Source organism: Thermobia domestica, chromosome 4 (genome assembly GCF_964235325.1).
Source record: "Thermobia domestica chromosome 4, izTheDome1.hap1.1, whole genome shotgun sequence".
Classification (NCBI taxonomy): domain Eukaryota; kingdom Metazoa; phylum Arthropoda; class Insecta; order Zygentoma; family Lepismatidae; genus Thermobia; species Thermobia domestica.
Window position 1 is genome coordinate 7,008,229 of NC_137457.1, and position 24,935 is coordinate 7,033,163.

Consider the following 24,935-nt stretch of genomic DNA (forward strand, 5'->3'; position numbering starts at 1 on the left):
CTGAGGAATTAAGTGCAATAATGGAAGACCCAAGAAGAATCCTCAACGCAGACAAAACAAACTTTCTGTTCCACATGGTTTCAGGAAAGTACCTTGGTGTCTGAGAAGTACAGCGTCAAATTACAGCAACATCTAAAGAAAAAGAGGGCATAACAGTACTTGACAATTTCTGTGCTGACGGGTGTTGCGCCCAAACCATGATTATCTACAGCAACTTAAGCAAATTAGGAAGAAGAATGTACCTGAGCTATGGAAAGCAGAAACTGGCTGAATGAAGACTACAACATTTTTGACTTACCTCCAACGGTTTTGTCTGTGGCTGAGAAAATCACACTTCCTGTTATTCTCTTTCTTGATGGGCACAGGAATCATCTATCACTTGAAGTGAGTGGATATTGTCACGATCATCGAATATTGGTTTATTGTCTTTTTCGCAATGCCACTTATCTTCTGTAACCAGCAGACGTTGGCGTATTTTCACCCTTGAACAATGCACTTTAGGACGAGAAAATCAAAACGCTCGGTAACGAAAGTTAATTTTGTACCCCAATTGAAGAAAGTTTATAATGATGCCTTCAAACCAGAAATTGTGAAAAGCGCATTTCGTAAGTGTGGTCTTTATCCATTGAGTCCTGCTGCTGTGGACTATACCAAGTGTGTTGACGATATTCTGAAGATCTCAGTCGGAAAACCACAGCAAAGTTCCCTACTCCTCATCAGAAAATGAAGTACGCGCTTGATGATCTGGAAGAATTCATGTCTCCTCGTGTTCTTAATATGTTCCGTGACAAACTAAGACGTGAAGAAGAGGAACAGAATGATAGTGATTCAGATTTGGATGCTTATTGGAAAAGTGTTAAAACCGGTACAGTGTGACACATGAAACTAAATTGGCCGATAAAAACTAAACAACAAATGATTCAAGCTCAGAAGAAGAAAACGAAGAGTAAAAAAGTGATAATCGTGAATTCACATGGCATAATGAACTCATAAATGTGTACGTACCTTCACCCAAGAAGGATCTCCTAGGTGCCATCATTTCGAAAACTTGAGTAAAAATTCACACGTCAAAATATTGCATCAAGATGAGATTGCTTCAGAATTATGATGCTCGCCTTCCTCAAGTAGTAGTGACGATTTTTCAAAGAGTTTCTCAAACTTCCTAAAGCCACGGATAAACCCCATCAATTTAGGCTGAAGAAAGTGTATGCAATATCTTCCGAGGAATACCGGAAAGAACCGAAGAAGAAGAAAAGCAAACAAAAAGATTAACGTAAGATGCTCCTCTCTGTGCTGAATAGTGACGATATAAAACAAACATTTTGTAGCTTAGAACATTTTAATATGTATTCTTCTTTGCGTCTACTATCTTAGTTTATATTTTAGAATTATTGCAATGTGTTTACAATGAAACTACATCCATATTATCCTTAAAATGAACTTGTTTAAAAATAAAATATTCTGTTTCTATATTTAAACCCCGCGCTTCAATATATAAAACAGCCTGTTCGATAATTAAAACCTCATTGATCGATATATAACACAACCCGTTCGATACATGAAGTAATACAACTTTGCTATTTAAATGTTCTTCAAATTTCAAAATTGTTAATTATAATTGTCATAAAGGGTTCGTTTCAACCAATAAATAACACCTTTACAGTCTTATCGCTAAAACAGTGGACTGTTTGTCAGTGATACAAAATAATGATTTAATAATCATAGAAATGTCCTTAAGTGTTCGATATATAGTGCCATAACCCTATTCTACACTCTCTAGGATGCCTGGTCTCTCAGAGCTCCTTAACCCTCTCTTTAAGACGGCTGATAATTGAGAGGCACGTATTCTACCTCTTAACCGCACCATATGCCTGATCTTCGGGTTTTATCAACTTCTTTAAGACACCTGATCAGAGGGAGGTACCTACTTACACCTTGGACGCAAGAGCCTTAGTTCCTACCTTCCTAAGGCCCATTGTCGTTGGATTATTACGATTTCACCAGAAAACCACTAATATATTTAGTCAAGCTATTATATTTTCTATAATATTTATTACTATTGTGTACAAGAAGAAATCTTTTATAATAAAAGATGATGGAAGGTCTAAAACTCACGTGTATCATCTTTTAGCTCTACCCTTACAGACAGTATTTTCCAACATATGGATGCAGATAGTAAAAGTACGCTTTTTACTTGGTGTTGTTGTGTTGATTTTAGTTTAGCGTCCTTTGCAGCAGCGAGGCTATATGAGACGTGGACCTACTGATTAATTTGGAATCCGATCCACATGAGCTCCCGCCGGGAATCGAACCCGGGTCTCCCACGCCAAAGGCGCGTACGCTAACCGCTTAGATACGGAGGAGCTCCGCTTTTTACTTGGAATATACTTGAAATCGATAGACACTGAAGGAAATTAAGACTTCACATTTCTCAACTTTAAAACCATCACAGGATAATATATTCACACCACGCTCTGGACGCCTTTACTAAATCACCGTATTTATAATGCTGGTTTAATCCACATTGATGGGATTGATGGAAAGTTAAATGACACGAAAATTGCGGTATATTAGCCGACGGAAAATTAGGTAATGTACGTGTTGTAGGAATGTAAATTATATGTATTAAGAACTTATAAACAGTCACAAAATGATACATATGTCACATTGGGTGCACAAAATAATTTAAGCCTAATCTTGGTAATTTTCAACATACGAGGTGTATTCGGAAAGAAAACAAACTTCTAGGATAGTGCTTCAAACGGCACAGAGAGCACGCGTCAGCTGTTGCGCACATCTAACAACATATTTAGATTGGTTTACCGTGTTGTCCGGTTTGGCTGCGGGCAGGTGCGTTATGAATTAAATATACACCAAGTCTGCGTGACCGAGCACGTGGCTAGCAAGCAATCTTTCTCGCGCGAACAAGAAAGCAAGCAGCGGAGAAACGACCTAAAGGTTCATGAGCCAGAACACAAAGAAAATCTCCCAATTGTTAGTTACTTACGACTTTCTTTATGACAAAATATATATCAAAACAACTTTTGATAAACAACGACTTTTTTATGACAAAATATTTATCAAAACAACTTTTGATAAACAACGACTTTTTTATGACAAAATATTTATCAAAACAACTTTTTGCGTGTTTAAGATCTACAACAGTTAAATTTTTGTCTTTTTTTCTTTTCTCCTTTTTGTCTCGTTAATCGTCGTATCGATATCATTACAACGTGCACAAGCTCTTCGTCAAATTGGTGACAAAGTGACAATGAAAGAGTTTGAAGAACGGGTGTAAAATTTTGATACAAGCTTGGCACTTTCCACTTTTCTTTTTCCAGTTTTAAAACATACTGTAGTTATAACAGTTGGTACCTTACAGGGGTGTGTTACAAAAACTTCAAATAAATTTCCTTGAGGTAGTAAACTAAGTGTACTATACAGCTGTAATACATTAGATCGAATAAATTTTGAACGGTGTAAATAGATACTGCCCTATAAAGTAGACGATTAAAGTAGAGTAAATTGGCAATATGTTAAATTGATAATTTATGGAGTAGCATATATGTGGACTGAAAATGAAATCCTTACTAAGTGCCAAATATGGGAAAGTATGGGTTAATGTCCAAATTGTGAGCTATGTGCCTAGCACTGCTCAATTAAAATCAAACTATCTAGTATTAATTGTGGAAGTTGTTCGAGTAATCGACCAAAGAATGGGCGTGTCCCTCTGTGCCACCAGCTCTAAAGTAAAATCTGGACTTTTTACTCCACATTTTGATTTTGTCACTTAGCATGTATTTTATAGTCAGTGTACATATATAGAAAAAAATGAAATAAATAACATTACTATAGTGCTGCCAAAATGTATTGATCCGTGGCAAAAATGTGAACTATTGCTCATACCCGATACACACCCATGCTTTGAGCCAATAAGGGCTCAGCTGTTGCTAAGCGAGAGAGTCTTAGCAAAGGGATTGAAATTCCTTCAGCCGATAGCAGCGCTTGGAATGGAAGACTACGTGTCAAGTCAATGTGGTATATCCATAGAACTTACTAATCACTTAAATTAATAACTTACTTAAGAAATACATAAGTATAGAAAACTTATAATGTAGAAAATGAAAGACAAGGAGAATATATTACTATTAAGATTTATATGTTACTGATTAAGAAGTAAACAAAAAATTCTAACAAAACGGTAACAGTTTGATATCTTGCAAATGTACTAGATTACTTAGATTATTGGGTTGAATATAAGTAGATAATATCTAGTAACAAAGATAATAAGAGTAGAAAGATTGGTTACGGTCTATACTAGTCTTTACTATTCAGTTTATGAAATTACGTTAAATTACATAATGTTATATCCAATTATTAATACAATTAAGCTAATTCTTCTTTTCATAAATATTGTTATAGATTTCTGCAGCAATACTTTAGTAAAAAGTTTTCAATCACTTTTTATTAAACTTCAGGGTTAATCCACTGATGAAAGTGTTGGAGAAACCTGTAAACCAACTGCATTTAAAATAAATATAATATTTTTTATTGCTTTTCTACTGTTTACGTACCTCCAAAAAATAATATTTTGCTGAATTTTCATCTTGTTTCAGAGAAAAATTTATATGAATACTATTTAATTATCATTATTTTTAACATTTACAATTGTGCCAGTAACTTTCATTATGATTTTATAATAGACTCAAATATTGAATATAATATAATATTTAATACTGATATAGTGATATATTTAACAACCTCCGATATCAGTTAATAATAAAATACAAAAAACTGGGTAGAGTTGATTTTGAGTTTAACGTCCCGTTCAGCAGCGAGGCTATATGGGATGGGACCTACTGATTAATTGGAATCCAAACCACATAAATTCAACCGGGAATCCAAGCCTGGTCTCCCACGCCAAAGGCATGTACGTTAACCGCTTAGCGAAGGAGACCAATACTCAAAAAGATGCTCATTTTAACAATACAATATTTGTTTCGTGAATGCTATTGGATATTATTATTATTATTATTATTATTATTATTATTATTATTATTAATAATAATAAACATATCTGTTTAGAGTAGTATAATAAGAATACACAGCATTTAAAAATGTAAATATTAATGTGTATAATATACTAATATTGTTAGTTCTGCTGATTGTTACAGATGTACAATTGAAAACTATTGAAGAAAACGCACCAAATATCGATGCAAAAGGACAAGAAAATACAGTCAGAGAAGGCAAAGTAAAGGATAGCAGTATTGGAATTAATCAAAGGAATACATTTCCTGTTTATCTTCCTCCTCCCTCTGATATGCGTCCCCCGTTTCCACCACAACCTCCTCCTGTGATGTCACTAGGGCCAGGTGCTCTTGCAGGTGCTGGTGCTGGGAGCACTCTGCCCATGGGTTTGATAGGAGCACCACTCGGTATGTTTAATGGCAAAGAAGTTGGACTTGGTAGCAGTTCAGGTGCAGGTGCAGGTGCTGGTGCTGGTGCTGGTGCTGGTGCCGGTGCTGGTGCTGGTGCCGGTGCTGGTGCTGGTGCAGGTGCTGGTGCAGGTGCTGGTGCTGGTGCCGGTGCCGGTGCTGGTGCTGGTGCTGGTGCAGGTGCAGGTGCTGGTGCTGGTGCAGGTGCTGGTGCAGGTGCTGGTGCTGGTGCAGGTGCCGGAGCAGGCGCAGGTGCAGGTGCTGGTGCAGGAGCAGGTGCCGGTGCCGGTGCAGGCGCCGGTGCAGGTGGAGATGAAGAATATGAATATGGTGAACCTGTACCAGGACTTGGTGTAGCACAGGAAGTGCTGAAGAGTTTGGGTCTTCTCTCAGGAACTAGAAACTATCAATCTAAGGACGGAAGACGAACAGCACAAAATGACCCAACTGACCAGCAAAACCCTTCAGGTACAAAAGTGTCAAACTCTTCAAAAACTAATGAGACATTAATGAAGGATTTTCCAATTAACGAACAAGATAATAGAACGTATAGAGGAAGTAATGTCAATTCAGCTAGTTCATCTAACAATGGTGGTATTCGTCAATTTGTTTTTAATGGAAACACTGGATTTCCTGCAATGGCTGGTTTATCAATGAGAATACCTAAGCGAATTTCTCATGCTATGGGATTGGTTTCGAATCAACTTCAGGGTATGTAAATTTTACACCAATTACATAAAACAAAACTAGAATATTACATTAACTGATATATATGGAATGTTCTGAAAAATGAAAATATTATGTTGGTGTATCACTTTCCTTCATCTCCTTCATACGATTTACAAAATGAAAACATCATAAGAAAGGGTTCTAGGGCTATACACGACAACCCTCTCTATACTCTGGCACACCTCTCAAATTTCTGGAGGGATACATAGGACCACTTGATTCAAATAAGGTAATTGTGAAAACTAACAATTTACTACGATACTATACTACCACACCATGTAACTTCATTAGTTTGGGTAGCATGTATGGTCTCCTTTTGTGGGTAAAAAATTAACAAAATTTAAAATTTAGAGGCATTTGACTAATTTATCCTCTTGATGTTATATGATTATATTTTTGAGTAAGAATTCATTCTATTTCATTAAACGTGGATACGTTAATGCACCCCTCTAAAATTTTGGAATCTTAAATTACGGAATTGTCAGAAAACAAAATTATTAAATGTTTACTAAGACTCGAATATGCGTTACTGAAAACCTGTTTTTCTTCTGCTTCTCCAATGTTATAGATTAAAAAATGACAAGAAAGTTAACCTTGTAGCAATTTAACTTTCTATATCGCCTTTTCATAAGGCTTTATTTATCATATCCTTACATGACTGGGTAAAGATGTCAATTATATTTAACAGAAACTTGGTACATTGATGCCCTGATTTTGAAATGTGAGAATTGTCAAACAATAAATATAGCAAATGTTCTTTAGAACCAAAAAATACCTCTGTAAATTTTGATCGTTTTCCTTATATCTTTATGTAGGGTAAAAATGCCAAAACATGTTGTTGAAAGTAATATTTTAAATTTAGGAAGAATTTTAAATATAGCGGAAATTTGAATTATTACCAGGCAGAAATTTTAAAAGTTTTGCTCAATGTTCAACAAGATGATGCGTTGGTGCAATATATGATTAAATGGTTGATTTGAATACAGTATCCATTTTCTTTAGTATGGATGCATATGTGTTGCCTGAGACACTTTCCTTAAATTTCAGGAGAAGTACATTTTGCCCACTCTTAAATTTTGGATTGTCAGAAAGTAAAATTTGTTCTCTACGGCTACAGTGTTTAACTTTTTCGAATTTATATGATATAGGCCTAATCTGTGTCCTTCCTGGGTAAATAATTATAAAAATTCCAATTTGTAATTTTTTCTAACTTTGTCACCCAAGCACCTTGAATTCTAAAACCAACTCACAGTCTAAAGCAATTATTTCGATGAACGTTAGGTAGTAGCGAGAAAAAACATTAGGTAGTATCATTCTCCATCTACGACTCCACAATTCAAACCAAACAGCACTGGATGCAGATGTTAATATGAACCTTGTTGTTGTGAACCCTAAACGTATCTGAAAAATTAAATTCTTCTAAAGGTGGTGTGCAAAGGGTGATAAGGTAATTGATTTTCACTTGTTCCAGAAGTATAAAGACCCCTTTCCGAAGTTGTCCTTTAGAAGAGTTTAGAAGAGTTGGTTATTGCTTGCAAACTCTTAATTCTTTCTATCGAAAAGTAATTTACAAACCCCTTCCTAATTTTATTTTCCTCTTTTCCACTGGTTTAGACACTGAATGATCCTACATTATGGTCTAAACGAAACTTTTTTGGAGTATATATTCGGATAAGCAAAACTGGTTTCACTCAATTATCCCAAATATTATGTCTAAAAGGGCATTTAATGCACAACCAAAATGATGGTGTTAGTATAAGTTCATTTTAAGACAGTCTGATCAACCCAGCATGACCAATACTTTAGAGTGTTATTTTAACATGAAAGATACGCTGTTGTATTTTAAAGAAACCCAGTGTTACAAGTTGATATAGGACCAGTGTGAAAGTAATATCACAGCAGTGTTAAAGAACTAGGTATATGAACGAGAAACTAAGAACAGCAGTTAAGTGTACTTTCAGTAGGTAATATATACCCTGCGTTGTTAATAATAGCCAATTTGAAGTGGTGAAAAAATATTAAGTTACTAATCTTGGTAACTATATTATGCGTCAGCAATACAATTCTTTTCTAAGACCAATGATATACCAACGATATCACACCTGGCTTTATATTCTGTCAATTCATAGATACAATTAAACAGTGATTATCTCGCATGCGTATAATAAATATCTAAGTAACTGACATTGAGGATTTGTCTTAGGTTTTAGTTTCATGTATGGAGTAAACTTAAAGCAGCATTTGTGGCATTTAGGCCAAGAAACATACAAGGTATTACTTCTAGTTTTTCGGTTTTTAATTTTTAATTTTTTGATTATCCTGACGATGTTTACATTTGCAGAAGTGTTACCATTTGTTCTCGGTTTCTTAATGTTTCTTCTTCGTATATTACAATCTGAAATTACCCTTTTACCAATTTACTACAAGTGGCAAGGCGTAGAGTATTGGTTATGGCTCTCATCTTTGGTAAAGCGGCTCCGGGTTTGATTCCGGTGAGGACATTCGGTCCAAGAAGTACAAAAGCTTTTTCAGACCAGTCATCCTGAGTGTGGTTTTCCTTATTCACACCAGGCAAATAGGGAGATGGTATCTTACCTAACATATAGCTTCCTGGCAACTTCCTTGTTTCCTCAATCTTTCCTTCCTTCCCTTTCTTGGTGATAGGGTGATCACCGAGTAAAGTCATACTTTCATACATGATGAGCCAACATGGTAATAAGTTTTGAAAGCCCAGAAATATAATTCCTAATCCTTATCGTAATTTACTTCAATATGTTATGAGGCTATGTCAAAACTTTGTGTGAAAATTTCAGTGCTAGGCTATGTCAAAACTTCATCAAAATTTAGCACAAGTAGGTTAGCACAGAGTTTATTTTCTTTACTATGTAGCCCTGTAACCAACGTAGAAACATTTAGATGCTAAAAAAGTTGAAGAGGGGAAAATGTAACTAGTACAATTGTTAAAAATTATAATTGAGAAAAACGAAATTAAGAGCTGTAATACTATTAATAAAATGGATGACAACAGTCTACAATAGGAATATAGAGTAAAGTAATATGCCGCTAGCAAAACAGCTTGAATATGCTGGCTAATACTCGAGGTATGGACAGTAGTTTCTGTAGCTGTAATGCTTACACACACATAATTTGTTTTAACTAAAATTTTTCATTTATTTCGGAGTACTGCAATATTTTTTGTGATATTTATCACAGGATAATTTAATTTATATATAAAAAAACACAACTTGTAGGTGCGCCAGGATTTGGCCCAATCGGAGATAATAATAAAGACGTGCAAAAGGTTTCATCTGATGATGGAAGGAAAGAAACTGAGCAGCAGAGAGAAGTACACTTACTACAGTCTGATTTCATTATTCCTCCGTTCTCTATGAAAAGTGTCAAGGCTGAAGACAAGGAAACTAAAGGACAAGGATTACGGTTGCATTCCAACGACGCCAAGGGAAGACGATTAGGTAAGAGTTTTTAAGAATTACTCACATTATATCAATATCTTAATTAAGTTATTGTTTTCTAAGATTATTCCTGATACTAAAGTGTTCAGGAGAAAAAATATTCAGTATTGCCTACGAAACACAAACGCTACGGAATTCTAACAGCTTGACATACGAACGAAACATTCAAGCAAAATTTGCCCAGAAATATGGACGCGGCATTTCAATCGGAATATAAAAGCACATTGTAGTGCGTTTCCGGTGTACTTAAGCCACTCACACTCTTTGCCTTTCAGTTCATTGTAGGAAGCCGTAGTGAAAGTACGAGACCTGTGTGAAAAGTATCCGACCATTTTCGCAAACCTGACATAAAAGTATCCGATCATGGTCGCAAACCCGACATTTTCGTCCTCCTAATCCCTTTAAAAGTAGTTCCCTCCTGCTCCCAAGTAAAGAGTTTGGTAGCATTTCTATTCTTGAAAACTGGCCTGGGATCCCTCATCAAAAATAATGCTACGAGCGCAGCCGTCACGTTACACTAGATCTCCTCTCTGGTAAGAAAGCAAGCTTCTTTCTGACACCTTCTTGATACTAAAGATCGAAACTATAATATCAGCGAAAAGTATGTGCACATATCACTCATCATTTTTAAACAATAATTTCAATTCTAATGGACGGGGCTTAGAAAGCAACACCTTCTCTGTGAACAGAGATTCTTTCAAAAGTATGGATCTTTAAATGTGTGAACTAGTTGCAGGCTGTATGATACCATGAGCTCAAGTAGGAGAACGTGTAAGGAAGGTATACCTAAAGAACAATACGATGATAATGTGTTTAAGCTGAACAGTGAGAAAGTGCTTGCTATATGAGATATTTAGTAATGCGCTGAATTATGTAGAATATATATGTAAATTGAAGTGGTAGATACTTCGGTCTGGATTATATCAGTCTAGGTCATCTGGTTATTCGTATATAACTAAAGGATTATCTATTAGTGGGTAGGCGTAGCGTGATAAAGCTGGAACTAAAGGGCGTGACAAACATCTTGGCATTTGAAGGCGGCGCTCCAAGTTCCCTTTAAATGCTGCTAGGAAATGAGAGGCCAGCGGTATTGCCACGTTTATTTTGCACACATCCACGTCTATCTCCTGTCACCTGATCGAGCTGTAGCTTGTCTACTTACCCATATCCACACCCCTTTACCACTTGGCAACGTCACGCCGTAGCTTGCGGTTTATCGTTTACCTGAAATGCCAAGATGTTTGTCACAGGCCTTAGGTGTAGGAGCTCGCGGACAATTGGATGTCAGAGCAATGCATGTTAGGATATAGTATCCACTTAGGTGGTAAAGGTGTGGCAAAAGAGCTGCAAATTGCACACGGCCATATATAATAGAAGTGGGGCTATCGAGAGCAGGAGAGTAAGTCAGGTAGTCTTCAAGAACTTTGAAGCGCTCACACGAAGTCGAGGCTGCTGATAACCAGGCGAAATGACCATACACGATTGTTGAGCATGCAAAGGCTTTATAGGTAAACGGAAAGAGTTATGCATTAAAAGCCAAAATTTGGCCTCTAAGGTTGAACAATTAGTTCGGTATTATCCAACAGTTGTGTGAAATTAGGCTTCCAGGTAAGACGTTTGTAAAGGTTAACATACAGGTATTTGAGACACCAATGACATTTTAAGATGTTAAATAGATAATTGCTTGCTATTTTGTTCACTGTGTAAAACAGTGAAGTGTAAACTGTGTTAAACATTTAACAGTTTTTTGAATGAATTTTGTTTGAAATCCATATCTTTAAAACTGATATGAGAAGTGCTTGCCGCAAACCTTTGTAAAGAACAAAATACGCTGACGCGTCTATAGAAAATGGCCTCTCAAACAACAACTGAATATCTAAAAAGAAAATAAATGAAACTGGTTTTCCATTCTCTATTATATATCACAATTTTGTGCACAAAAATTTCAAAATAAACAAATTTATCAGCAACCTCATTCGGTGATTTCAAATGAGTTACTACTTACGTAAATCTGCGGCCTTTACCTTGTATTATATCCACATAGACGTATTCAGGAACTCCTAGCCGTTGATTTATACGCATTACAATCTGATATCAGTAGTTGCGAGGTAACATAATGACCACGTAAATTGTCCTCATTGGTATTAACTCGATGCTTTGGGAAGATACCGTTAGTTAACAATATTAGTTTCCTAAAAGTCATGTAGAACACGACAAACGTACGTTTGTAAAACATACCATGTGTACGTTTTATTATAAGCATCTAGCACCATGCATTTGCAAGATGTAGAGCTAGAACTTAACATGACAGTTAATCAAACGTGAGAGCTGTCACAGTGAATCAATCTTTATAGCACTCACATCAATTCTACATCGATGCAAAGTAACCATGTATCCACGAAGAGTTCTTGATGTGATATTAAGGCGAGGTACGAGCTATACAAATTCGCAAATGGGGTGAAATACGTTTCTATGTAAACAAGATAACTTTTTACCTATAACAGCAAGGGGGATCAAACTTGGTATATAGGTGCCTTAGGTCAATACCAAGATCCAATAACCGAAACAGCCATCTAAGGTCACTCTCAAAGTTAAAATGTCAAATTGAAGACTTTGGGGCAAAAACTTAAGTCCAGACAATGTAAGTGTAGATGAGATAGCTTCACAAGGGTTCCTTGTCATCCGATTTTCTTCAAACTTGGCACATACATACTAGACCAAGCGACACGTGTTTTTTGTTTCTTTCGGAAAATAAGTTAAGGGGGCAAAGGGCCCGTTTTCAAAAAAGGGTCCTCGTGATTAAAAGGGCCACTTTAAAGAAACAAAACTGCCGATGCAAAAATTACTTCAAAATAGGAAATACGGGTTTTGCCACTTTTGCGAGAAAAATGTTTCAGGGGCAATAACCCCCTTCGAAATGACAAATTACTAAGCACAAACCTTACGGAAATTGGATTTAAATGGAATTGCTTCAAACCGTGATATGTTGTAGATATGATGTTACTGAGAAGAAGTCTCAACGGGAACAACCACAAATCACTGACGTTTGGCCACTACGAGGCCAGTTTTTTGAAGACAACCGAAGATAGTGATGTTCTGTATTTCGATTAAAATGACTGAAACGTTGATATGTTGTAGATGTTGTGATCCTGAGAAAATGTCTCAATAGACACAACCACCAATCACTAACCGTTTGGCCACTACAGTGTCGCTTTTTTTGGAAACAGTAGCTAATGATATTCTGGATTTCGGTGGAATTGCTTGAAACCGTGATATGTTGTAAATATTGTGCCTTGAGGAAAGTCTTAATGAGGACAACTACCACGCACTGGCCGTTTGGCCACTATGAAGCATTTTTCTAAAACAACCGAAAATAGTGATGTTCTGTATTTCGGTGAAAATGACTGAAACTGTGATATTGTAGATATTGTTATCCTGAGAAAAAGCCTCCATGAACACAACCACAAATCACTGATCCTTTGGTCACCACAGGGCTACTTTCTTGAAAACAGCTGAATATAACAATGTTCTGGATTTCGGTAAGATTTAGTAAAACAGATATGCTGAAGATCATATCATGAGAAAAATTCTTAGTGGACACAGCCATCGTATTATGGTCGTTTGGCCATAGTACTGCCAACTCTGAATAATAATAATAATAATAATAATAATAATAATAATAATAATAATAATAATAATAATAATAATAATAATAATAATAACTTTATTTTCAGTGCCGTGAACAGCTCATTGGCAAAAATACCGCACTATGTTAAGACTATTATACAATCATTTAAAACAGACCAGAAAATTTGTGACATAGAATGAATATTAGTAGGTTAAGACCCTTGTCAGGAGTTTAATATATTCACATTACTAGATTAAAGCTGATTATAAAATAAGATTAAAATAGATACAGTCAATATCATAAAATACTATTAGGAGAACTATGGACATTAACGTTTCATTTAACTATCGTTAAAATAATGAGTCAAGTTTGCTTAAAATTTCGTATCTTCTATGTAAAAGTCCTGGTTACCTATTGTCACATTTCCACATAAAATATTGGTTCTTTGAATAAAATGTTATAACTAAAGATATTCTGAAGATATATAATAATAATAAAATCAAGACCTGTCATGAAGTTAAAACAGATTAATCTTTGGAAAAAAAAATATAATTAAATGAAATAATTGCTCTATTGTTTCTTCCAACGTATGTTCATTTTAAACTGTTATAAGACATTGTCACTCTTCTCCATATTTCACATTTTGAATTTAGTGCTACCAATGTTGACTGACTTCTTACACTATAACACGGCACTCTTATTCCTATATTTTCCAAGCAGTAATCGCTACTATATTTATTATATAATACCATTTGAATAAAGTATTTATCCATAAAATTTCTTCTTTCTGCTAGAGATTGAAGTCCCCAAAAAGTTAACCAATATTCATACTCGTGTGAATAGTAGTCCTTTTTCATTTTACAACATAGTAGTCGTATGAAAAATTTCTGTACTGCTTCAAGTTTGTTAATAAGTATATTACACAAACTGTTCCATATGACTGAACCAAATTCAAGTTTGGATCTAACAAGTGTCTTATATAAGTACATATAAGAACTGCCATTTAAAAATCAGATTATTGATTAAAAATAAAACCTATTGTTTTTCTCGTTGATTGCACTAAATCATTTATGTGATTACTAAATTTCAATTGTCTGTCATAAATAATACCAGGATCTTTAATTTGTTCTACTTTGTTTATTCTTACTCCATGAATTTTATATTTACTGACAAAATATTGAGTTTTATTAGTAAATGTCATATATCTAGTTTTTTCAGAGTTAATAATTAATAAATTATACTCGCACCAATGGTTTAATGCATCTAAGTCTTTCTGCAGGAGATAATTATCATACTCATTATTAACTATTCTAAAGATCTTTATGTCATCTGCGTATAATAGTATTTTTGAATACCTTACTTTTCCTGGTAGGTCATTGATGAATAGAGAAAAATAATAATAATAATAATAATAATAATAATAAAAACAGCCCCCCTCAAACTTCCCTATGGTATAGGTCTGAGTGTGAAATATTTCTGTTCGGACCCATTCATGGGAGGAAATGTACTATCGTGAACAAAAGTGCACTAACACCTGTATTCTACATATCCTTAGTACAATCACTAATAAGCTTAATAGATACATTATGCTATAAATGAGAAACTGAAAACCCATTTATCATTTTATTGTATTTAACAGTAACTACCATTTCTTCAAAGTCATTGAAACAGATGGACAAAAGTATATTAATTTTTACGTGACACTTTTGCACTTGGAAAATGAAATTTATTCTTTAAACTTATACTTCAACTACAGAAAATTGCTTTAAGAAATATTTTTCCCTCTCATTAAATATATAAAATTCAAATTCAAGCAAATTTCAAAATTTCCTTGATATAGTTCTTGTCTTCTTTAAAATTGTCTAAACACATGAACAAAATACAGTATATTAATCATTTATAGATGGGGAAAGGTGACAGTTTTGAATTTACACAATGATTGCTACTTCTTAAATCTATACTTCGAACTATACAGAAATTTGAAAAAAAAACAGCCATAAACAAAAATCAAAATAACAGCAATATTTCCGGTCAGACCGGTCAGAAACCTGCCAGTTGGCACCCGTATTTGGTCACTACAGATCCATTTTAAAAAAACAGCCGGGTATAACGATTTTTTTTATCTCGGTGTAAATGAATGAAAATGTGATATGTTGTAGATGTCGTGATCCTGAGAAAAATTGTCTAAAAAATTGTTTAAAACGTGTTCCTGTAGTAGCTAAACGGTCGTTGATTGGTGGCCACGCCTGTTGAGATTTTTTCAGGATTATAATATCTACAACATATCAAGGTATCAAGCTTTTCCACCGAAATCTTGAATACCATTATCTTTAGCACTTATTTTTTTTTAAAAGTTGTCCAGTAGTGGCCAAACGGTCAATGATGAATGGTTGTACAAATTGAGACTTTTTCTCAGGATCACAATTTCTACAACATATCATAGTTTCAAGCAATTCTACCGAAATCCAGAATAACGTTACCTTCTGTTGTTTTCAAAAATATGGCTCTGTAGTGGCCAAACGGTCAATGATTGGTGGTTGTGCTTATTGAAACTTTTTTCAGGATCACAACATCTACAACATATCATAGTTTCAGTCATTTTAATCGAAATCCAGAATATCACTATTTTCTGCTGCTTTCACAAAAGTGGCCTCGTAGTGGCCAAACAATCAATGATTGGTGGTTACGCCCATTAAGACTTTTTCTCAGGTTCACAATATCTAGAACATATAAACGTTTCAGTCATTTTTACCGAAATCCAGAGTGTCGTTATCTTCGGCTGTTTTCAAAAATGTGCCCTTGTAGTGGGCAAACGGTCAGTGATTTGTGGTGGTGCCCGTTTAGACTTTTTCCTAGGAACATCATATTTACAACATATCACGGTTTGAAGCAATAACACTGAAATCCAATTTCCGTAAGGATTATGCGGGGCCCTTTGTCATTTCGAATGGGGCATTGCCCCTGCAACCCTTTTCTCGCAAAAGCGACAAAACCCGTATTTCCTATTTTGAAGTCATCTTTGCATCGGCTGAGTTTCTTTTCTTTAAAGTGGCCCTTTTAATCATGAGGACCTTTTTTGAAAAGGGTCCCTTTGCCCCCTTAACATATTTTCCGAAAGAAACAAAACAATCTGTGTCGATTTATTTTCGGTCTAGTATATATGTGCCAAGTTTGAATAAAATCGGATGACGAGAAACCATAGTAAAAGTATCTTATTTACACTTTCACTTTTTGGACTTGACGTGTTTTTGCCCCATCGACCTATACGTTACAGTGGCCTTAAAAAGGATATGTGTAAGCAGATAACGCACTCTTCCTGTACAAAATACAAATTCATCAGTCACATTGAAGAGTAGGAAAATTATTATTTTTTGTAGAAAATCACTATTTGTGCTTGAAAAGTTTTTTTTTACTTAGTGAAAAATATTAATAATGGTTTACAATAACATAAAGGCAACGGATGATTTTCAAGTTAACAAATATTAATATATACATGCACTAAGGAATATAGAAGCATCACGGTAACGGCTAACAGTTGTATCGTACTACTACAAATTTGTGTCATTTGGAAACGATACTGACACATCTGGTTATCATTTAGTGAGAAAGATATTTCGCGACCAGTAGCTAAAATAGTTGCGAAAAGGACACAACTATATTCCACAATCTATTGCATTATATTGCCATCTATGTATGTATAAGAGTTGACTTACTCGCGGCAGAGGTACTCCAGCTCTTGCTCTCTGATACAACTTGTGAATTATTTGCTTGACTATTATAATTTTTACGTGTTTCATTTCTGAAAATGTGATTTTTAAAACTACATTCACACCTGCTGCTATGATTTTAATGGGGTTTGAATCTATCGTAGTGACCTCTACATCCTCGTTCCACGTGCGCCCACTTTAGCAATTAAACTACGTGCTGTAGGACGAATCCTAGAGCTGAAATGTGATTTATATATACTTTTCAATTTTATTGCGGGAAGTGATGATTTCGGTTCGTTCTATATAAGCCATAGTAAGCTGTTTCACATTCTAAAGGTAGACAGTGAAATATGGCATCAGTAATTATTTGATGGAAGGATAGAACATCAACTTCTAATATATTGCTTCCACACAGCAACACTAACGAAACGGCATGCTCTGTATAGCAGGAGTGCTTCGATACGAGAAGTCACTTTCCCGTAGCCTGAGAATCGACCACGTTGTAACCTGTATGTCTTGTAGGTTTTGACATCCAAAGGATAGTGACAGGTATCTATTTTTCTGTTTGATCGGGGAAATTTAACTAGAATTTTATTGTACCATTATACTTAAACAAAAATGGGCAAACGGTTAATGTACGTAAACGTAGGTAACAATAGCTTCTTTGATTTGTAAGGCTGCTGGTGATCGACGCCAATTGATGGAGTAGGCTTTGTTCATTGGTTTGTCACTAAGAATTCCATGTTGTGTTCTTTGACCAAGCCGTACACATTATTTGCACTGTAAACAAAGACAAATATACACTACTCATAATCAGCATTTCAATTACTCCAGTAAGTACGTGATGAACAAGTGTACCTAAAATTAAACATCATTATTTTAGATAAAATAATTCCATGTGTCCCAAATAGGTTCCAGAAAAATGGTGAGGTAATAGTTATAATAAAGTAATATTTTATATTTCAAAATAGGAATTAATAATTAATATTAAGTTGGATCTATCTATGTGTAATTGCTTTCCTAGGTGTAGGAATTCGACATGAACGTCCGACACTGAGACTGTACCATCCATTTGTTCCACAACAGTTGAGGAATGGTCTGCGATTACACAAACCTGATATGTTGCCAGGTAAGAAAACATTAGAAGCTTAACAAATCCATAAATACAATTATGAGATAAATATCCAGGGTGTTCAATCAAATCCTTCTGTACTAGCATTGGTTTATAAACGTTAATGCGGTAGCATGGTGCAAAACGTATTTAAATTCTATTTTTATTATCTGCATATTTTATATTATGTTTTATAGCTAAAACGCAACATTACATTTATATTAATTGGTTTTTAAATAACTTCTACAAGTTTCTTTACACAAAATATTTACTGAAATAACATGATACTATATTGTCATGGTAATAAAATATAGCATTTTATATTATCACAGCATATACTAGTATATACAGGGTGACCGCGTGACTATGTTACAAAATTTAAGGGATGATTCCTGACACGGAAACAAGAAAAAAAGTTCAAATAAACTTTTGTCCGACGTACATAATTTCGGAGCTACAAGGTGCCGAAAGCGTGGGAAAATGACATTCAAAGCTCTATAGCTCGACTATGGTGAATGATAGAGCTAATGCGGCATGGTCACGTCAAAGACACCGAAGCTGCTGTATTCAAAAATGCTTAGATCGAGATCGTGCAATTCGTGCACAAGGGATTCCCCAAAGGAGCGTAGGGATACCCGGATAATCTGTCAAGAAAGATGGGTCGAAAAGGATACGGATGAATAGCTGTTAAAACTGCTAGCAATAATGCGTCTGTACTAAGTCGATATCTCGCATAAGCACAAAATAACGAACAGTTTTATACGTGCCATGTGTGGTTGCATAACGCGCACTAAATAAGAGTGGGAAACATGAAAGGAAAATGTGAATAATTTGGTACAAATGGCAAATACATGATATTACGCTGTCCTATCATTGTACAGACGCTTTTAATAAAAGGTAATAGTCATGAAACGTACTAAAATGCTGTACAAACATCACACTAACATTGTTTTCTTCCATGTAGTTTTGTCATTGAAAGCAAGTAAAACTAAAGAGAAAAACCGGGGGATATGGATGCTTTCTTCCAGGCAGAAATCTTATTTTATTTGATGATACGAGCCGAGGATACTTTTTACGAGAGGGGGATATTTCCGCCATCCCATGTTAATGTGACCACTGCCAGAGAACAACAGTAAAATATCCGTTTCTTATCATTAGCCGTAATGTGCGTTACCCGAACTTTGAAAAAGAACAAGGAAAAACAATTTATCAGGACGATTGTTTTAGCCGCCGCTTCCGATGTTTTGCAGGACTGATTCCGAGATGTCTAGAATGCTTAACATGTCATATTGTTATCGTTTAGAAGATATTTTGTTTTCACAGACGGTGTTATCACCTGAAGTACGCCACAGTTTGCAGGTTCGATCACAAGCATTTGTTCTTCCTTCTGTCGTAGAAAACAATCGAAGGTAAGGAAAGTATAAGACAACCCTACTAGAAGGCGTTGTGGAAGGTGGAAGGTCATTCTTCATGTGGTTTGTTCGTAGCGTACGAGTTCCTTAGTGCAGTTTGTGCTTTGCTTGTTCGAATGTGAGATCAAATGGAGTATTCGATAGCAGAACTTGCGGACATGATATTTGTATACGGTCAAGCAAATGGCAACAGTCGAGAAGCTGATAGGTTATATCGACTGAAGTATTCACAAAGAAGACATCCAACCCATACTATGTTTGCCAGACTTTTTCAACGCTTACGAAACACGGGGAATTTACAACCTCAACACTACGACCAAGGAAGACGAAGAACCACGAGGACTCCGGACTTTGAAGAACAAGTGCTTGATCGTTTCGCCCAAGACCCAACAGTAAGTACCCGGAAAGTAGCACGTGAAAGGGGAGTAGCACAAGATACTGTTTGGAAAGTAGTACACGAACAACAGTTACACCCCTATCATCCGCAGAGGGTTCAGGCCTTACGTTCAACTGACTTTCAACCTCGCGTTCGGGTTTGTGAGTTGTTTCTCCAACGCTCTGTAATTGATCCGCAGTTTGCTTCCTACGTGCTTTTCACCGACGAAGCTTGTTTTACGAAAGACGGGATATTTAATAGTCACAATAGTCATGTATGGGCAGACGAAAATCCTTATGCAATTGTGAAAAGGGGCCACCAAGACCGATTCGCCATAAATATGTGGGCGGGTAAAATCAGTAATCAGATAATAGGTCCATATTTACTACCACCACGATTAACTGCACCAGTGTATACGAGATTCCTGCGAGACATACTCCCACAGTTATTAGAGGATGTCCCTCTCGGTGTTCGTCAACGAATGTGGTTTCAACATGATGGCGCCCCATCCCACTTTTCAGCTAGTGCTCGAGAATATTTGAATCAAACGTTTCGTGACAGATGGATTGGAAGAGGCGGTCCTTGTAATTGACCTGCACGTTCCTCAGATTTGCCTCCACTTGATTTTTTCTTGTGGGGTCATGTCAAAACACTTGTCTATGAAACGCCTATAGACAACGCAGAAGAACCATTAGCACGAATACTCGCTGCCTGTGATACTATAAGAACAGCTCCTGGGTTATTACAGCAGATGCGTCAGAACTTACTGCGACGCTGTAACGCCTGTGTTGAAGTAGAGGGACGTCATGTCCATCACCTATTGTAGGATAATTGGGAGATTTGTCTCGTTTACAGGTAATTGATGATGTTCTTGGATGCATTCAACCCTGCTGTAAAATGTTGATTGAAGACATTATTTCCATTCTTGTGACTTTTGTTTTTAGGAAACAACCTCTTTTGCATTATGGTTGTTTCGCTCAGTTTTGTTTATTTGTTTTCAATGACAACAATACATGGAAGAAAGGCTTTAATAGTGTGATCCTTTTACAACATTTTAGTACGTTTCATGACCATATGTATCATGTATTTACCATTTGTACCAAATTATTCACATTTTCTTTCATGTTTCCCATTCTTATTTAGTGCGCGTTATGCAACCACACATGGCACGTATAAAACTGTTCGCCATTTTGTGCTTATGCGAGATATCGACTTAGTACAGACGCATTATTGCTAGCAGTTGGGACAGCTATTCATCCGTATCCTTTTCGACCCATCTTTCTTGACAGATTATCCGGGAATCCCTACGCTCCTTTGGGGAATCCGTTGTGCACGAATTGCACGATCTCGATCTAAGCATTTTTGAATACAGCAGCTTCGGTGTCTTTGACGTGACCATGCCGCATTAGCTCTATCATTCACCATAGTCGAGCTATAGAGCTTTGAATGTCATTTTCCCACGCTTTCGGCACCTTGTAGCTCCGAAATTATGTACGTTCGACAAAACTTTATTTGAACTTTTTTTCTTGTTTCCGTGTCAGGAATCATCCCTTAAATTTTGTAACATAGTCACGCGGTCACCCTGTATATATACGCGGTGGCTCATTGGTAGAGCGTTCACCTCCGGTGCTTGGGGTTCCTGGTTCGATCCCAGCTTGCGCCGTGTGAACTTTGTGGTGGACAAACACCGTGGTCGTGGGTTTTCTCGGGGGTTTTCCCGTTTCCTCCCACTTTCTTCATTTCACTCATATCTCATAATCACCGTCTCTTTTAGCTTAAGCGGCATAAGCGTGGGACGTAAAACTGAAAGATTTCATTTCCTTTTTTTCTGTACATCAATGAAAAATATACGTTTTAAATCCTTAAAAGTGCTTGCATATAGGAAAATTTGTATGTAATCAATATATATCCTTTACCTGTACTTGGTAACCAATCTTAATTTTTAAACATTAGAGAAAAATGAGATAGATGTTTAATTGTTTAATTTGTTGTACTTACATAATAGGATCGAGTGTCCAGAATTAGTTCTAGAATTGTTACAGTCTTAAGACGTAAAACTATAAACTGCAACACTGCAACCTAGGAAACAGGGCAACATTCTACTGTAAGAAAACAAGAACTAACATATTATTAAATCTTAGTTATGGAGAATGTGTCCTTCATAAAATGTAATGATTAAACATTTCATGCAGTAGAGATATTCAGTATGCCCGACAACAAGCCGAAATAGTCAAACAAAAACTTCAGCATACTTAAAGGAATGCAGATATTTGATCGTTACGAGAACTGTGCATTAAGCTTGATGTGTAGTTTATACGTAACAAATAAATTGATAATTAAAAATGATACTTTGAGGAGAAATGAGAGTACAGCAAATATTTCCCATCCACCTTAACTCTGTAACTACACACCGAGTCTGTAGGACCCTGTCGCGTTATAGATTAATATTGTGGTTCTATCAGAATGATGTCAAAGTCAAGTCAGTTCTTAGCATCACGTTCCGAAAACATTATTCTCAATTCCTATGTATGAAAAATTTTATTAAATGTATGCTGTAATAATGCTAGCGGTGTGTTTACTTACATATATCTGTTCCAGTATAATTATATTTATTTGGAGTTGAGCGTTAATGAGAGGGATACTTTGCAATGATATACGCTAGAAATTCGCATTACACTATTAGGAAACAAAACTGCCTATTAAGTATCTTCCTACATTAAAACGTATGGTTGCCACATAGTTTTAGTAATTACTCTCGAAGGTTTATGTGAATTGTCCAAGTTTTTCAAAGTCTGGCAGACACCAGCGTCTAGTTTGTGTACAAAAACGAATGTATAAGTATTTACAGGCTTAAAATGTATGTCCATATATTTAATGGTACATTTACTTTATCAAGAGCCATAGGAATAAGTGTTGTGATTATATTTTTTTTTCTGAAGTTTAGTCACATATTGCCTCCGAAATAGTTTCAGTATAAGATTGTTGTAGAAGAGTCAGAGAGGGGTCAGATTATTTAATTCTTTGGCGTGCTATGAAGATTATATATTCTAAAACTATGCAACTCTATCCATCACGACACTGGAACTCATTAAAGAAATAATAAACACTTCTGACCAGAGTAAATACACTTGTTTATTAAAAGCTAAATAACAGTGTAACGGTTAGTGTCTGATGAAGACAACGTTAAGTTGTCGAAACCGTTACACTGTTATTTAGTTTTTAACAAGCAAGTGTATATACTCTAGTCGGAGGTGTTTATTATTTCTCTAAAATATCTTGTGTTCATAATTATATTTTTTTGAATACAACTAAGTATTCTGGAACTGGTATGGGTACGTGAACCTGACTCAAAGTCATGTATTGGTTCGAATCACACTTTAAACAATAGGTTATGTCTCATAGCACAAATGTTCAGTGCGACGTACGTCTAGTTGTGACTTCGTCTTCAATGCTTTCTATCAACTTCCCCTTCTTTACATGCTACAGACCACCTACCTGATAGTGATCTTATCTTCTTTACGTACTTCTGTCTTACCTACATGTCAGTAACATCTTATTCTTCATATGCTTGTACCTACCTACCTCTTAGTGGCCTTCCTTTCTTTACAAGCTTCCAACTACCAATGGTAGTCACAGTGTTTAATTGATCGCCGAGTATCTGTTTAAATTCCAAATCCGTGTGTTACTCCAAGCCCCTATTCCATTGATTTTACCCAGAAACCCATCTGCCAACAATTTTGAATCTGTCTCTAATGGAAAAGGTTAAATAAGTCAAGGACATTCAATTGAGGATTAAGATATTAAGTTCCTGAAGAAAAAGGGTTTAGACGAATGCTGCTAAAACTGGAAATATTGTTTAAGATTTTAAATGCCTATAAGCACTATCACACTTGCCTGACTGAGTCTGAAATGTTTCCAATAACACGCATGTTTGAGAAATCAATATAAATTGTGTAATGCATGTATCGAATAGATGTTGCATAATATTTTCGTATCCCTTCGCCATCTTCCCATATCATCTCCTAAAGTAAATTAAATTTAGCCAACAAATAGCATTAGTCCGTCAGTAAAATTTCCATGAGCATCAAATTTAGATCTACATCGTCGCACTGAGACTATTTAAATTAAAGACACAGGATTTTACTATTAGGAAATACAGCAATATATATATATATATATATATATATATATATATATATATATATATATATATATATATATATATATATATATATATATATTTTAATTTAATGCACAACCTCAAGAGAAAGCAGTGGTTGATCTTTGGGAAGCTACATCGGTAAACAAAACACTTCTATCACTGATATTCTCATTCTTGTGCATGAATTAGCAGAAGAGGTAAACTTCTAACACATAGTTCTTAGCGACATAAATCCAATTCTCGCAGATGCAACTTCCCTGAAAAACTACTATTGGATGCTATTGTTTTAAATGTCTTACATCACTATAAATACGTAGTTACGTTGAGTGTACTAGAATAAAAAATGTATATTTTATCTACTTTCAGCAATCAATGAACATCCACCAAATCCACAAGTACTGTTCGTGTAAAAGAGAAAGAAGTTCAAACATGTTTCTAACATTGCATTTGGTCATTATAAATACACTTGTGTAACAATACATGTAATATTTTGGGTAATAAAATGAAAAGGATATGAAGTTTAATTTATTATATAACAAAGTAAAAATATTTTTCAATAGGATTGAAAATGGCACTATGGGCTACATTTGAATCGCAAATTTGAGAAACGTCATAAGTCAATAATGTCAATAATGCCGCAAGTTATTGATTTGTGACGTTTGTCAACTCAGGGACATTTGTTGCAGCTCGATGTTGCACAAACTATTAGCGTGAACCTTAACGTATCTAGCGTGACGTCTAACGTATACCAACGGTGTAGCTACCCTGCAAGAACCAAAGCTGCATGAAAACTCATTTTCGGCATATTGCTGACGTATCTCAAATCAGCGATTCATTTTGTTTCCTATATTTTAAAAATATCGTGTTAATGTTTGGTTAAAATTTTGATTAAAAACTTT

At 35.5% G+C, this 24,935-nt stretch overlaps 1 protein-coding gene across 1 annotated transcript in view; it reads left to right on the plus strand.

The window, feature by feature from the left end:
* LOC145683698 (uncharacterized) overlaps positions 1 to 24,550 on the plus strand; it is a 44,656-nt gene extending 20,106 nt beyond the window's left edge. Inside the window, exons 6-9 of the mRNA XM_081755070.1 lie at positions 5,175 to 6,149; positions 9,419 to 9,640; positions 18,000 to 18,104; positions 24,403 to 24,550. Coding sequence (XP_081611196.1) covers positions 5,175 to 6,149; positions 9,419 to 9,640; positions 18,000 to 18,104; positions 24,403 to 24,446 — 1,346 coding nt within the window. The 3' untranslated portion in view covers positions 24,447 to 24,550. The remainder of the gene's footprint in view (positions 1 to 5,174; positions 6,150 to 9,418; positions 9,641 to 17,999; positions 18,105 to 24,402) is intronic.
* Positions 24,551 to 24,935: the final 385 nt, after the last annotated feature.